The following is a 16,717-nucleotide window of genomic DNA, read 5'->3' as shown; positions in this document are numbered from 1 at the left end:
CTTGGAGATTTTCTTTTCAGGTTTTCAAGAAAGGATTGAAGGAGTCTGGGCCTCACCATTTGTCGTCGCCCATGCCCAAATTGTTAAAAATGACAAACGTATCTTAAAATTTGTCTCCTGAACCCAGTAGGACATTTAAATAAGCACAAAAGAAGTTAATTATGTTGCTAATCCAGAGATTGTTGCAGCCAGAGAAAGTTCTGTGCAACATATGATCCCGTCTGTCAAACATGCTTCTCCAGCTGTGCCTCACCAACAACTGTGGGGCATCTTCGTTTTAGGGCTCATGCACACGAACCATTCATTTCTGCCAATTCGGGTTTCTGTTCCGCAATTTATAGAACAGGTCCGATTTGCGGTCCGTCTCACCCATAGTAGAGTATGGGTCCTGCAATAAAAACGGACAGCACATGGAAGCCACTGGGAATCGTGTTTTGCAATTCGCAAATTGGCAATGGTCGTGTGCAGGAGACCCTAGAAATGCTCATCTAGATACTCATAAAAAACTGGCCCCACTCTTGTCCATGGGCTGTTTCTGATACTGAAACGCAATCACATTTATGTGAATAGGGCTTACTTGACAGACAGCCAATGTGTGGCGTTGTTCGTGGGGGGGCGAACATTTTCTTCTTATCTGTGACAACTTCTTTGATAATGTTCATCTGTTTAAATTCTGTGTTCTTTGATTTATTGTATAGAAGGTGAGTTTATTGCTACAAAATAGCTTCATATTATGGGCTATTGGTTACATCCAGGATGCCTGTGATATAGAAGAAAAACAAACTGGTCTCTGCACCCTCTGGATGCATCACAATTATGTGATGGTGACAAGAATGACCGTGAATGCGCAGTGTAGAGTTTGCTCCAGAGTCTGAGTAACCTACGGTAGGACACTTGTTCTGAGCATAGTGACTTTCCTGCACATGGAATGATGGGAAATATAGCTTCCTATACAGTTTAGGGAATGACACTGCAGGAACTACAATCCCGGGATACAGAAATGTTAAATGGACACTAACTTTTCAAGTTTAGCTAAACTAGTAGAACAACTGAAATAAAACAACTTTGTATATTAAATATGAAAATTCTGTGTGAAGTTACTGCCAATAGGAGTCTACCTTCCTGTAATCTGATGTCAAGTATTGTCCGTTCCTGGTTACAGACGAGCTGAAGAAGGTGGGGATGTGTCACTTCAATGCGAGCTATATTAGTCTAAGGAGAGGGGGGGGGAGCAGAGAGAGAATCAGCAAACACACATGCTTAATATAAAAGTCTATGGAGGGGTGAGCAGGGGGAGGAAGTAGGAACAGCGAGAAACACACAGACATGATGGTAAGCTTTCTATGTCACCCAGTGCTGGATTCTCAGCTACACTGCTCATTACTGCTGTATGATCTCCTCCATGCTCCTGCAGCTTCTATATATTTATAGATAGGAGAGCAGGATTCTCCTCTATCTCTATGTGTGCAATGTACAGAAGTGATGATAGAGATTAGGCTCCGCCCACTAGTTTTAAGACAACTGAGAATTAGAGATAGAGCCCGCCGAGGGGAAAACTGCTACACAAAAAATGCAAAATAGAAGTCATATAATGGACAGAAATACTGTTATTCCTCATGTACACAGATGACAACTTATTCTGAAAAGCCCTTTGAAAAGTTAGATACGCTTTAAATGTGGCAACAAGTAATGACTTGGGTGTATTCTTTGTACAGCCCTACTGAATATGCGAGCGCTATATTAATGACAAGTAATAATAATTCCAAAATAAGGTTGTGCTAGGTTTTAAATAACAAATTTAATCTCAAGAAAATGACTGCTATTATTATATAATTTACACAAACAAAACATACGATATATCAGGGCCACTGAAGGTTCATCTGAAGTTTTCAACTTGAAAACCTATTGTTGGTGTAAACGGTGAAATAGAAGTTTTAGCATACCAAATCCTATGGTAAACTTGGCAATGGATGTGTAGTAGAACACGTCAAGTAAAAGCTAAGAAATATATAGATTTTTCATTTACTAGAGGATTTTGTTCATTCACTGTGGGATACCCCAGGGCAGTAACTTTACGGAGCTTCTGGCATCAGGAAATTAAAGTCATTAAGTGCTAAACTTTAAAGGTCCTATATGTGAAAGGGACTAGCGAAGATTAAAGTTACCCATCTCTCAAAGCAACATTCATATTACCAATCGTTGTCCTCCAAACTGTATAATTTTGCAGTTACATGGTACTGAGGAACTGGGAAACATCTCATTCAGACATCTATTCAATGTATTCTTCAGTGAAATGTATAAGGTAATGGAAATACAGATTTATAATGAAAGAAGTTAATGAATCACTTCAGAGCGGAAAGACTGATAATGTTTGTGTGCCTAACTGGAAATAAAAGTTTATTTAGAAATAGGGAGATCATGGCAAATAGGACTTTTACCCATAAATTACCCTAAGGCCCTTTTACACGGGCAATTAACAGGGCAACGATATTTAGCCGAAAATATTATTGTTGTCGGCAGCACATCTCTCGGCCGCCATGATAGAAATGTATGGAGACAAGCGATCGGAGTAAAGAGCGCGCGTCCCAATACGGACTCCTTGTGAAAGGAGCAAACGAGTGCCAATCCGAGCATCAAAAAGCAACTTGAATGGGTTTCATCAGGATAGACATTGGTGGTATATCCCTAGGATATACCTCCAATATCCAAATTGTAAGGTCAGACCACTGTGACCCCCAAAATCACAAGAAGAATAAATGTCAGTGGTGCTAGGAAAGCCCCATACTACTTAGTCTCCTGTGACCTCTGCCCTGCTTTCTTCGGAGGATGCATGATCTCTCCATTGTAGTCAATAGCCAACCTCGGAAAAATCGGACAGAACCAACAGGAGGCAAAGTGGCATGGTGATTTACTACCACCGCTGCCACTTTGCTCTACCAATGACAGCAGTTGGACCCTCACCAAATCAGATAATGATATACCACTATCAATATGCCACTAATGTCTGCCCTGAGACAACCACTATAAAACCTGTCGGAAAATAATTAACAAGATGTGAACAGAGCCTCACTTCCTAGTATACTCTGTGATGCAGCTACAGACGATTGCCCAAAGTGTGCTCCATGCCCACACTTTACATATCCTAATGTTAACTTAAAAGGGTATTCTCTCACAAAGAAAATCCCTTTTTAAATAGAATCTATTTGCACCTGTAATGAAGAAATTCAAAAGATAGACAGCACTCCTTCCTCTGAGAAAGGCCCATGTTGGGGCTGAAACGTCGCAATTTTTCATATGGGTGAATAAACCTTTTTTTTTTTTTACTTGAACCAATGGTATGGAGTGCTGCCTATCTTTTGAATTTCTGAATCGGGGGTCGAGGTCCTCAAGGCTTGCCCACACAATATCAGTAAGAGAAACCTTTGGCCTTTTGTGCTGCTCTTGTATCTATTTGCACCTGCAATGAGCTATCTGTAGGGGAGATTTAGCAATACATGCTGGCCATTTAGATGAATGGCAAACCAAGTAATACATGGACGGGCCCCACTCTCTTTTCTGGTACATAGCGGTAGGTTCAGAGCGGAGGACCCATCTCTATGAATCCTATATGCCCTATTAGGGTATGTTCACACGCAGAGTCAAAAAAAGTCTCAAAATACGGAGCTGTTTTCAAGAGAAAACCGCTCCTGATTTTCAAACGTTTTTTGTGTCACTCACAATTTTCACGCCCGTTTTTGGAGCTTTTTTCAATACAATCTATGGAAAATGGCTCCAAAAACGTCCTGCACTTTTTTCGCGGCCATTTTTTTTACGCGTAAAAAACGGCCCAAAAACGCTCCGTCGGAACAGAACGCCGTTTTCCCATTGAAATCAATGGGCAGATGTTTGGAGGCGTTCTGCCTCCGATTTTTCGGCCGTTTACGGCGCGAAAAATGGCCGAAAATAGGCCGTGTGAACATATCCCTAGGGCTTCTTTACGTGAGACACCTCTAGTTTAATATTTGATCACTAAATGCAGCAAAATCTCCTCCTCAGCATGTTCCAATGTGTATGAATATTGTAGACGTGTGTGAAAAACATTCATGGACCAAAGAAAAAACAGGAGACATTTTGTATATTCAACAATATATAATTATATTTATATATATATTTATATATTTCTAGATCAGTACATTCAGTTTTTAACTTGTGTTTTTCTTCACAAACAGAAGAACTCTTACAATAGTAGACTTTCTAAAATAAATACTATTAAAATAGAGCTTCAAAATAAATATTCTATACAAATGAAACAATTCAGCGTATACATTTCTTCCATGGAGTGAATCTTTCAACAAAACATCTTGAATAGAGAAACTTTATACTGGTGTTAGTGAACAAATTGCACATTGGTTTATGGACAATGGCATTTTATTTATCCAAAACAGTTTAGTGTTATGCCAGCCACCAACAAAATAATTATAATAAAGCAATAAATAAAATTGATAATTTTCATAATTACAACCTTTAAAATTTAGGTTTAAAACCAAAACCATTTAAGGCCATATTGTACCTATATGTTGAGGAGCAGTCATTTTGTGAGCTTAACCAACCAAATAATTCACTAGGAAGCAGTGACACCACTGGGGTAATTCTGTTGTATTCTTCAATAATTAGAATGGCTCCAATTAAATCAATAAGCCGCTGTGTACATGGATATACAATAAGGCTATATAAATGCTCGTTCGACCCGTAAAATATCTGCCCCCCTCTGAACACAGGTAAGGGATGCCATTTCGAATCTGGGCCGCTCTAGGTATATTTTGCTTAGTGGATTCTGTAGTAAAATCTCACAAATGAAGATAATTGGACATGGCTTCCACACCAATAGTTTTTACCTGGGGTCTTGCAGAACATAAATGGAATTCTCTAAACAATTTCCATTGAAAATCTTCAGAAAAATAATTACAAATGTTGACAAATAATTTACGATGCATACATGATTTACTTTTACATATTAGCTTATCTTGAGGCGATGGACTTAAGCTTATAATGTTTTTGCTAGAGATAATTTTAATAGTCTGTGACTACATGTTAAGGACACCCTGTTTGATAAGACGTTTGCATACTCAAACAGGGAAATACTGGAATTTGGCACTAAAATATCAGTTTTTATGTTATGGTTCACACGGCCAATTGACTGCCCCATTATCATGGATGTGTGTATGTATACGTGGGTGTCTAGTGAGCACTAATGACCTTCGACTTTACAGTCGTAGGTTTAGCATGGCACACCATGACCACGTAATATAAAAAAGGAATTTGCTAGAGACCTCTAGGATTTTAATAAGTGTACAAAGATCCTATATGTAATTATTAAGTGTTTATCATTGGCACAAAATAACGGTATAGTAAATAAGTTTACGGTTTAAGGTGTAATGCTATGTAATATTCAAACAAAGTGAAAAATGTCCAAATCAACAAAACATTTAGCAAAGATCCCAATACCAAGGCAGTTTACCGCTCTAAAGGGGGAAACTTCACGCATAGCTGCGAGATCTGAAGGGTGTCAGTACCTTCTTAAGATAAAAGATTTCCATCCTATTTAAATTAAAAAAAATAAAAAAATAAATATGTCTAACGCGACAAAGTGCTTGATTTGCAGCAGTATTGAAAAATAAAATAATACGAGGAAAAACCTACGAGTGACCTATTTAGTAACCTCTAGAATATATATATATATTATTTTTTATAAAGTCACTTGCATAAAAAGCTGCTACATGAGTGGTCACTGTAAAAGATGAATAAAAAGTTGTCACATCTTGTACCATTAACCCTTTATGGGCTTTGTAACGTGACACAAAAAAAATATATGTTGCAAAAAAAATGTGGTTTAAATACAGCAATTTAACGTAAATGAAACACATCCATACGCTAATGAAGTTTCCCCTATATCGCAGAAACTACATGGTATTTTAGTGAGACGAGCACCTATTAGTTGCCAGAAAGTACGGCTGGTTACTGTAGAGAGATGCCAAAATTCACCCTTGTGTGAGTGAGATACCAGTCATCATGAATTGAAATCATATAGAAAATATTAAAATAGTACAACCACAGCAACGCACATGGGTGAATTTCTCCATAGCTCCACTGACCTTTCCCTGGTAGATACAGAACTCCGAAACAGACATTTTTGTATCTCTCTATGTATATTTACACAGATATACAAGGTGCTATTTTACAATAGGGCTAAGGTAGAGAGCAGCAGCAAAGAAAACAAATAAAGTTAACATGCAAGTTTCAATTTCCATAATAATGACAATGAATAAAAATGAAGTTGTTGGTTATTGTGTGATGGATAAATGTTCCTCCGTGTTACTTTCCTGAACACTATGCTTTTGTGGTCTCTCGTTACAAAATGGGTATTGTGCTCTTATTTTCCCAGCCGTAGTGCAGCCGATTTCCTTCTTTATTACACGAAAAAGAGCAGCACAATAGTTGTGTCCTGCAATGCACTAAAGTGTGGCACGAGAGGGGTTAAGCTGGTAATATTGGCATTTATTTAACATGATCAATGACCCAGTGCTGCCAGGGCTGGGAATATTCACTAGTCACTAAAGTGTTAACTAGTGAATCCCTCCCGAGATATTTTTTTTTTATGGTGGGACTGGTAGAACCCCCCCCATGTGAGATTTTGTCATCTAGTGAGCAGAGGGAAAGACAGTTTTCCCATCAACAGTAAGGAGTGTTAGAAAAGGGCAGCATGGCTCGCTAATAATAGGCAGGGCGGAACAAACTCAACAGAACGGAGGAAGAGGTATAGTAAATTCCTTCCTGTCACCACAATGTTGATTGCATCAGTACCCTTGGCACTCTTATCTCCCATTTGCCTTCATTAGCCAAAAATATAAAAAAATACTTGTAAAATACTTGGAAAACGAATACATGTACAGTATATAAAAAAATACAAAAACAACAATAAAACCACAGACACAAAAATGTTACACAACAAAATCTCAGTTGAGCCCGCGCACATCCATGAAGGTGTGAATGAGCCGTACACTGAAAATTTTAGCTTAAAAACAAAGAAAGAAGCTTGTGAGGAAGAACTGTAGCTGGCTCGCTTCCATGCTAACTGAGAAGCGCAAATCTTGTTTTCTAATGGTAGGTGTAGATAAAATACAGGTAGCTAGTAGCTTGAAGAGATTTCTCATGGCTATCTAGTAAGCACACAGGATATGGGAATGGTTCACAGCAGCAGCAATACACAATATGCATTTCCTCCTCTTCCGCTGTGTAATACTGAGTGTTGCTGGACACTCTTATTTAAGAAACTATGAAATTAAAGCCTCGGGTGAGAATATTCTGTCTGGAGTCTTTTTCCTGCATGATGCATCTTTGTAACAAAATTCATAAAACAAGCTCACAGTCTCAGAATGGCTTCTCTGGTCTGCTGACTGCTTCTGGTGATTTGCACATGACACTGTTTGTATTTTTGCACCGACAACCAGGTCGACTTGCCTGGTCATAGCATTTCTGTGAAAGCTTAACGCACCCGGTGGCTGGAAGATAGCATAGCAAGCAAGGAAGGACCAATGATAAGGCACTCATGAAAGACCAGCGAGCACAGCAGTTGGAGTGAGAACAAGAACATGGGTGATCTGCGCAGGAGCCTTCATCATCTTCATTGGTGCAGTGGTAGAGGACTCCCTTGACCAGACACATACAAGTAGAGTAGTTGACCAGATTCTGCGCTGAACACAGACATTCCTGGTTGCAAACCCAGCAGGAAGGTAAGGTCCGTGGGGTAGTACAGTCTTTGCATTTACATTTACCACAGGCCTCACAAAGTAAATAGTGCTTGTCTAGTTCTTGGGCCATGGGGCCTTTCACATCCTGAGGCTTACAATTGATTACTTTAGGCTGTATCCTTACTGCCCTGGGTGGCGACTGATCCACCACTGGAGGCGGAGCCATGTGATCCAAGAGTCTCTGATCTGAAGAAGTGCTACTGCTGCTGCTAATGGAGCTGGGGCGCCCGCTGAATGATATCCAAGGGTGGGTGATATCAGCCTCACACCTCTGCAAATGTTGATTGATGAGCATTGGCTCATGAGGGCCCCTACTGAGTTTCTGACTGGCCAGCTGGGTAAGAGCTGGGTTGTCAATGTAATCATTTTCCAGATGGGTGGTTTTCATCTGATCGATAGGCAGGATGGTAAGCGGGTGCTGTAACCTGCCATATGGAACTCGACCATCCAGTAGAGGCTGCACCATGACTGCATTGGGCACAATGGTGATGCTGTGAGGAATCCTGGAATCCATTGGCTTATGCTGTGATTGATATGAAGATCTCTTAGAAAATCTGAAAAACAAAAACAAGAATGTCTTTTTAGCAACTTGTCACTTCATATCACAAAGCATTTAACCTGCTTAAAACATGGATTGTCAGATTTGTTAAGGCTCCTCACCACATTGATGTTTGTATGTGGCTGCTGACAGTAAAGAGGCCACATAGGAAAAAAGGAAGGAGCTATACAGATGCTAGAATTATGGCCAAAACAGTAAAATGATTAGTAATATTTCATTCTTTTATATTAGGCCAGAATCTTATGTCTACAAATAAAATGATTATTACGACTGGAGAAATAAGTGTTCTATTGGTTACATTGTTTTAACATTTTGCAGGTCAACTTAAATAAAACCCCTCGTTCAACGCTAGTCCACGCAGTAACTGTCTAAAAGCTATACAGGTTTACCCACAACACATACACAACTACTCTGCTTGTATAGAACTTAGCACACCCCTAACAAACGGCTGATATAAATGAATGCAGAAAAGAATACCATCCAAATGAAAACAAAAACGTAAATTGCAGAATAGTCATTGAATTAGATAATTTTTCTACAAATCGCAGTTTACTATACCTCCGTACAGATGTGCACATTTCCAGAGATATCTGCCCGCGACTCATCTAACATGCAGCATTTTCTTCATACCAACTCAAAACAACAAGCACATTTTTATAGAATGGCTGACTCGTCGTGTTGCTTTAGTTTCTGATTTCATCGAAAGAGAGCAGTTCAGAACTGGAATCTATCCAGTTACCCAACAGCTATGCAAGTCAAAAGAGCACAGGAAGCAACTAAGCTTAAATCAAAGAGCGGATACGGCCCGGCTCCAACTTAGAAAGTGCACATTGTTTTCTATGAGACGTAGTGCTTCCTTGTCGAGCAACTTTTTGTTTGTAAGCAGTGTTTGAGAACCACTTAAAGGGGAAGTGCACATATAAGAATACACTTATTGGTGCATCGTAGGGAAACGTTTCAAGTAATTACAGTAAACGCTGGTTGCGCTAAAATCTCCATTACTACAGGGGAGAAGAGTGTTAGAACTGTTCTCATCAAGTTGTCGATGGCTCGCAGGGCGCTACACCTAACAAAAGAATAATAATTCAGAGCATAGCAGAATACAACAACCTTGATCTCAGTATCCAACAGTGTAATAGGTTTTCACTGAGCTACAAAAACAGGAAGCTATTTCTCATTATTTTTATGAGGCAACTGTGTTCTGATCGATTACATATGCAACACGCTGGGCTTATGACAAAACAGGTGACTCAAAAGCATTTTAGTACTTTACAAGCTGATGCTCCCACTGCAACCACATCTGCCACCACAGCTGTTAAAGCAGACTGCACAGGAGTGCCCACGCACGCCCCCCCCCCCCCACTCCGGATAAAACACTGAGTGTCGCCCCCTGTAAAAAACTGAGGACATGTTAGTCCTGTTCTTTCAACTCTAGATTGTGAGAAGCATAAGCATATAACCCTGCAACTATAAATGACTGGACAAAATTCATAAAAGTCTTATCATTGAAGTTAAAAACAAGGTCTTTACTAGGAGCTCTAAGGGTATGTGCACACACACTAATTACGTCCGTAATTTACGGACGTATTTCGGCCGCAAGTACCGGACCGAACATAGTGCAGGGAGCCGGGCTCCTAGCATCATAGTTATATACGATGCTAGGAGTCCCTGCCTCTCTGCAGGACAACTGTCCCGTACTGTAATCATGTTTTCAGTACGGGACAGTAGTTCCACGGAGAGGCAGGGGCTCCTAGCATCGTACATATGTATGATGCTAGGAGCCCGGCTCCCTGCACTGAGTTCGGTCCGGGACTTGCGGCCGAAATACGTCCGTCAATTACGGACGTAATTAGTGTGTGTGCACATACCCTAACAGGAATTGTAGGCAGATGCGGAACACTGGGAAATTGATTTCTAAATGGAAGATGACAATTATCCACTTTCAATTTAGATTTTTTTTCAGCACCTCCCGGACAATGTTGCTATAGTTAATCTATTGGTAGCATGAACTTCAAAATATAAAATATTGTGTAAAATAGCAGCAACTGAATTAAAATAGCAATAAGAAATAAGTAAACATGAAATCAATGACAAACAGTAACATATTGACATTCCTATTTAGTGAAGAAGTACTATGCACACCAGTTTGGAGAAAATTTTTATTTTTTTACTTTCAGGCCAAAAGAAAATGAATAGTACGTCTTCACAACTGAGATCAGGTTGGGCCCCTACTTATGCACCCATCATGCGTAGTGCTGTCTGAAGCTCAACAAAATTCCTATTTAGTGATAAATTTAAAACGCTGTAAAATGCAAGAACAGGTAGCGTCATCTATATATCTCTAACAGGAGGTTACAGATTGGCCAGTCTCTCAACAGATGGTAGAGAGATTAATTCAATGGTAGATATACCTGCCAGGCCCGACTCTAACCGATATAACTAGTTAAAAAAGAAGAAGATACTAGTTTATCAAAACTGGCCGTGAAACACTTCCATGTAATTAACCACTTCCTCTCAATCAGATAGGGCTATAACAGCTTTGACACCACCACATCCTTTTAGCAGGTCACTGATAATCTGCCAGACATTGATAAGAATGAAGCATCACCCATTGAACTAGCACACTGCAACTATCTGCTAATTGTCATTCATCACAAAACAGATGGAGCAGAATGTGACTTCCATGTAACTTGCTATATGCAAACCTAATTATCAGCAATCTCCTAGAATTCAGATAATGGTCCAGAGGGACATGAGAAGAAGTCACTTCTACTAGGATGTCCTTATTGTCTAATAGAATAGATAGAAGATGCAAATGATTGACAGCACTCTGTTCAATTCACACAAATGCCACTTGTTCATATTGTGTTTGTCCACGGTAGCCTTTTCACCTCCTAAGGAGTCACAAGATCCATATACAGGTTGTACTGAAAATATATCAATCAATGAATAAAATAATTGACCAATGGCACTAGAGTACATGCGCACATTCGGAATAGCCCAAATGCAAGTAATTCTATACTAGTAATATACCTACTATTAACAGCGAATACGTCAAAATGCATCTTAGACGTTTAAGTACAATATATAATAACTGTCCTGCATAAATAAAATTGGTCAGCTCTAGGACATGGCAACTACGGTAGTTATTTGTAGTCACAATGCACTAAATTAAATTGCTTTCAGAAAAAGGGTGTGTATGATATATATATATATATATACACACACACACACACACACACACACATTAAAGATGTGGTTGTTAGCAATCTTTAAAAACTCCTATAAAAGCAGAAATATTCGTGCTGTTAAAGCATTTACCAGGGATTTCACCAAGGTTAACTCTTGGCATCAGTAAAAACGCTTACTATGAAAAACCCAGTAAAAGCTTATGAATGGAGCCCTGCTCGGATAATGGCAGAGCAGCCTGCAGTAAATTATGCCTTCAATGGCTCTATAATTAGCTATATGCTGAATGGATGAGCTACTACACCATTGTGATTACGAGTGGTGAAAATGCAGGGTAATGGTCGCCAATAAATCTACCTTCAAATAATAAAATTCATCAAAATTTAACACCGAAGTTTATAATGAATAACACTAGTCAGTCATGAAGACCTTATATACAACGTGCCCAATACAAATCCCAGACCAAAGCTTATCAGAAAATCCATCAAATAGGTTGGCATATGGCATTATATATCTGTGTATTGGCATTATAGTGTAGCCCAATAGATCAAGAAATCATATTATCTATAAGACAATCACTCATTTGGCGTTCGTTTTCTTCATCTCTTCCCTCTTTCTTTATTCTACAGCATGGAACTGCGTAACATCAACCCTATTTTGCACAATGACTTTTCATATGTCACAACTGGCACAACCTGGCACTGACAGCGCACTGTATACAACAGACATTTTTTAAATCTATACTGCACCATAGAAACTAAATATAAATCCTCATAAACAACATGAGCTACTAAACCTACTAATTGTATTTAACCCTTTACCGCCAGATCTCACCCTTCATATCCCTTTAAATGAGCAGTGCAGCAGCCATTTGTAAACGCTTAAACATTAACTGAAGATACGGTCTGCAAAAAAACAGCATCTGCTAGGGTTTTATCAGAAAGGAATAATCACATAGTCATCGGATACAAGAAATAGATTTCTATAGATCTTCTACTATAGCCTGCAATATAAAATAATGAGAATTTCCCAATTCTCTGCATACTGCAGCTGCGTTATACATATGATCACCCCCAATACATGTAGATCCTGCATGTAGTATATACAGCTATAGCTCCATTTCCCATCATGTAAAGATATATGATAAAGGAGATATAGATATATATATATATAATAACAATGGGGAAAGAAAGTCATGAAATTGTGATTGAAATTCTGATTGAAAAAGGCTGCTGCATTGGTAGAACAGTACAAGGTCTGGATGTGTAATGTGTCTGCGAAGAACAACTCTGGGCCTTCTCTCCAGAAGCCTAAAATCGTCTCATCTATGATTGCAAAACCTTATATCCCCAGGTAGAAGACACCCCAGAGATAGTGCACAGAACGTCACATGTAGGATTGCAGAATGTGGGGCTGCTCACATAAGGAGATCCATGATCGCCTGCCCAGAAATAATGCATCATGCGTCATCACTAGTACGAATGGGACATGAACGGCAATCTGCAGCCCTGCTCCTACCCTGACAACAGATCTGATCACAGGGACATCTGACAAGTCGATCGGTGACAATTCAATCGAAAACAAATAAAATATGAAGTAGGTAAACGATCTATCGTGCATTTCTCCGACAAGGACTAGTATTCTGTATTCAGGCCATCAGGTAACATCTAAGCTCACCATAAAAAAAGACTATGTATAGGTTATATGCATAAAAAAATAAATAAAAAATAGACAGATCTAGAAGAATCCTGCGGTCACTCTCACATATGAGCTGCGAGGGGCATCGGGGAAGGTTGGACCTGGCCCCCAGCTGGGGGTGAATACTTTAGTCACTGAATATAATCTTTACTCCTGACTTGATGAATCCCTCTAAGCAGCTGTGACTGCATGCACTGCATTTCCAGTGCAGGGATCTCCTGCAGCACTGCACCCCCTCCCCCCAAGACAGATCACCAGCAGAAACGCTATTGACATACACAATACACTGCCAAAGCAGCAGAGTGGAATCCCCCAGTCCTGAGGGGACTATAGCAGGCTGATAAGAGAGGACACTGTGCCCTGGCCATAAAACACACCTATACATGCACCCTGCAGAAATACACAGAAATTCTATATATATAATGCGCTTACTTGTAGCACTGCAGCAAGGCTCATGTCTCAATAATCCGAAAATGTCGCAATGTCCGTAGCTGTGAACATGGGAACCCTCAGCATTAGTCCTGATGATCCGGGCTGCATAGCTCCTCTGCTGTCAGCTCCCTTTTCGCTTTCGATGTTGCAACTCCCTGGGAAAATGGCTTTTTTATGAATGGGAGGGATAAGCCGCACTGCGCATGCCCCTAATCCCACACACTTCTTATGAATGGGAGGGAAGAGGCCAGAGCGCACGCGCGCTTCTCCCCTCCCCTCCGCGCGATTCTTATGAATGGGGGTGGGCGCAGCGCACAAGTGCGCCTGCGCATAACCTGATTTCTTTATGAATGAAGACCGGAACCTAACCTGTGCGTTCATTGCGAGCGGGGCTATGTTTTATGAATGGGAGACAGCTGAATAAACTGCGCGTGTATTGCAGGCCCTGAAGGAAGGGGGAGGGGTGAGAGGGAGCGCCAGCATTCATGGATGAGCCCATCTAGTGTGCTATTAATATCATATCGCCCGCTTCATCCCGGCAGTATAGAAGCCGCGTATAGAATAACGCAATGGTTCAGATCATGTGAACATCGGATTGTTGACATGTATATACATCCTCTGTAATATGTTCCAGCAGTGATGTTCCTGGCATAAATAGGTAACCCTCCCCTCCCCCCCCCCTCCTCTGCCACTAACCGTGGGCGGCAGCCTGCAGTCCTAAGCACACATGGATGGAGAATCATTGGTGATGAGTAAACATGCTGTCCATCCTGCTGACATGTCACCGGCATCTTTCCCTTCCAGACATGACAGCTGGGGCTGCTGTATACCCATATGTGCTTCCGTCTCAGGGTATATATATATACATGTGTATATAATGCGTTCTTGCCGCTTTAGATTACTATGTTCATTGCTGAATGGCCGGGATATTCCAGCGCCCTCCACAAGATTGGATGTTTATTAGAAAAGCGCAGCGGCACGTGCTGTTACCAGGCGTTGGCATATTTCTGTAACATCAGATGGCTACAGACCCGATGACACTTCATGTAAAACCCCCAATGTTTGTCTATTACACCAAATCGGATATTCATTTAAATTGCTAAGAAATTATATCCGAGCAAGACCAGGATTGGTGATTGTGATGGTGGAGTTGTGTATTTTAAGCTTTTCTTCCAGAAGTCACGTAGAATATGTATTTGGCAATTTGATGAGATCATTTATTCCTGTGAGGGACATTGAATATACCGGCCATTGATTGTTAAGGCTGAGTTCACACATTGCGGAATTTGTCGCACATTTTCATTGCGGATTTTAGCCTTTGCAATGCAAAAGGGTGAGAACTGAATCAAATCCGCAACAACATCGTGTGAACTCTGCCTTACAGTCAAAATGAAAACCTCCACCAAATTGCTTGCCTTGATGTGTTTTCTGAATTGTCTGGGTGATCCTTCGTTCATAGTGAATGCTGAGATATCCTTCAGTTCTGGACTCCCATCCGGCCCTGTCTGTAGTATGGCTTGCAATCTATTTTCTTAGTCCCAGATACAGACATTAGGGACCATTTCAAAGGAAGCGAAGTAATTTTTGGAGTGAAGAAAACCCACACAAACACAGCAGAACATATCTGAAGTGATATATAAGTTCAGATGTTAAAAAGACTATATTTGACCTATTCTGTTATGTGTGGATCTCTATTTAGGCCTTATTTGTATTACTATACTCCTATTATTTGCTTTCATTTCTGCTTAAAAACATAATTTGAGGCTCTGGTCACACAAAAGTGAAAAAGATCTCACGAATGTAAATATTTGTCTGTTTTATCGAATTTGTATTGCTAATTAATCATAATAGATCCTACTATTTTTAATGTTGGTTCATATAGTTTATTATTTAGAGGCTTTTTTTTTTAGTAATACTTTTGCCACTTCTCCCGTTTTTTTGTTTTGTTTTTTTCTACTAATTTCAATATGATTGTCACCTCCTATCATTTCCTCTATGCCTGGTGACCGCTTGTTCAGGTATTTGATCCTGTGTGACAAACATAAGTTTCCTATGATTTGTTACGTTGAGCATTTTACAGTCTGAACATGGGTCTATAAGTTCATGTGCGTGAGATAAGTGCTAGATCTTTAGCTTTTTGTTTCCCCCACAGCTCGTACCCTTTATCACCAACACAACTTCGTTAATTGAAGACGATTACCTGTGTTATGGAGACCAACTGTTTACAAAGTAGGCTAGAAAATATTTCACGAGTGTCTTGCTATGTAACCGTATAGCGGATGTTTCACCTTTACCGTAATAAGCAAGAATTCTGTCAATACTCCGTAAATATGAGCATTTTATTCCTGTACCAAGAAATTCAACTAGAACTGACCCGGTTCATATTTAGAAGTTAGATGACCATAAGATTGTTTTTTATTATGCATAACTGGATATCTTTATTATTTCTACTAGTTTTATACTGGCTGTGCATTTTGTAGCTTCGAGAAAGCATCTGACAGAACAAAAAATTGCCTCCTTGGCCGGCTCCCCATCCACAACGCATGTGTGCTCGCTTAAAGAGGTACTCCAGCGTTTTTTTTTACTGAATAAATCATAAACTGGTAGTGTTATAAAACTACTGCATCCTTTCCTTGATTCCCACATTTCTTACCATTACCACGATTTCTTGGATCGCCATCCATCTTGAGAACATCTGCTTGCCTCCTGATGCCCCATCACTCCACACGTGGCGATTATCTCTTACATTCAAATCATTATACAAAAATTTGTACCACCATTGCTCTGTTTAATAGGGCCTTAATATAAGCCTCTCGATGAGAATTTTATTTTTTTTTTAACTTTATCTATAAATGTTTACTATAAATGTTTACTGATTGCATGATATATCTTTTGTATGCGTGAAGAAGGCCGCATTCACACGACAGTGAAAGAAAAGCGGCTGTTAAAAACTGATTGTCAATTTTTCATGTCCGTTTTGCATCATTGTGTCTCCAAACTTTCATCCACTTTCCGGTCCGCTGACTGTTCTTAACGGCCATTTGTAATCTGT

General features: G+C 39.9%; 1 protein-coding gene across 1 annotated transcript; it reads right to left on the bottom strand.

Moving 5' to 3' along the window:
* Positions 1–4,168: 4,168 nt before the first annotated feature.
* SPRY4 (sprouty RTK signaling antagonist 4) lies at positions 4,169–13,848 on the bottom strand. The gene is made up of 2 exons (XM_075856547.1): positions 13,666–13,848; positions 4,169–8,341 (listed from the first exon to the last, which is right to left on the bottom strand). The coding sequence occupies exon 2, from the start codon at positions 8,299–8,301 to the stop codon at positions 7,408–7,410; it is 894 nt and encodes a 297-aa protein (XP_075712662.1). The 5' UTR covers positions 8,302–8,341; positions 13,666–13,848; the 3' UTR covers positions 4,169–7,407.
* Positions 13,849–16,717: the final 2,869 nt, after the last annotated feature.

Source organism: Rhinoderma darwinii, chromosome 3, assembly GCF_050947455.1.
Source record: "Rhinoderma darwinii isolate aRhiDar2 chromosome 3, aRhiDar2.hap1, whole genome shotgun sequence".
Taxonomy (NCBI): Eukaryota; Metazoa; Chordata; class Amphibia; order Anura; family Rhinodermatidae; genus Rhinoderma; species Rhinoderma darwinii.
The sequence above is the reverse complement of the archived record's forward strand: the minus strand, read 5'-3'. Positions and strand labels throughout refer to the sequence as shown.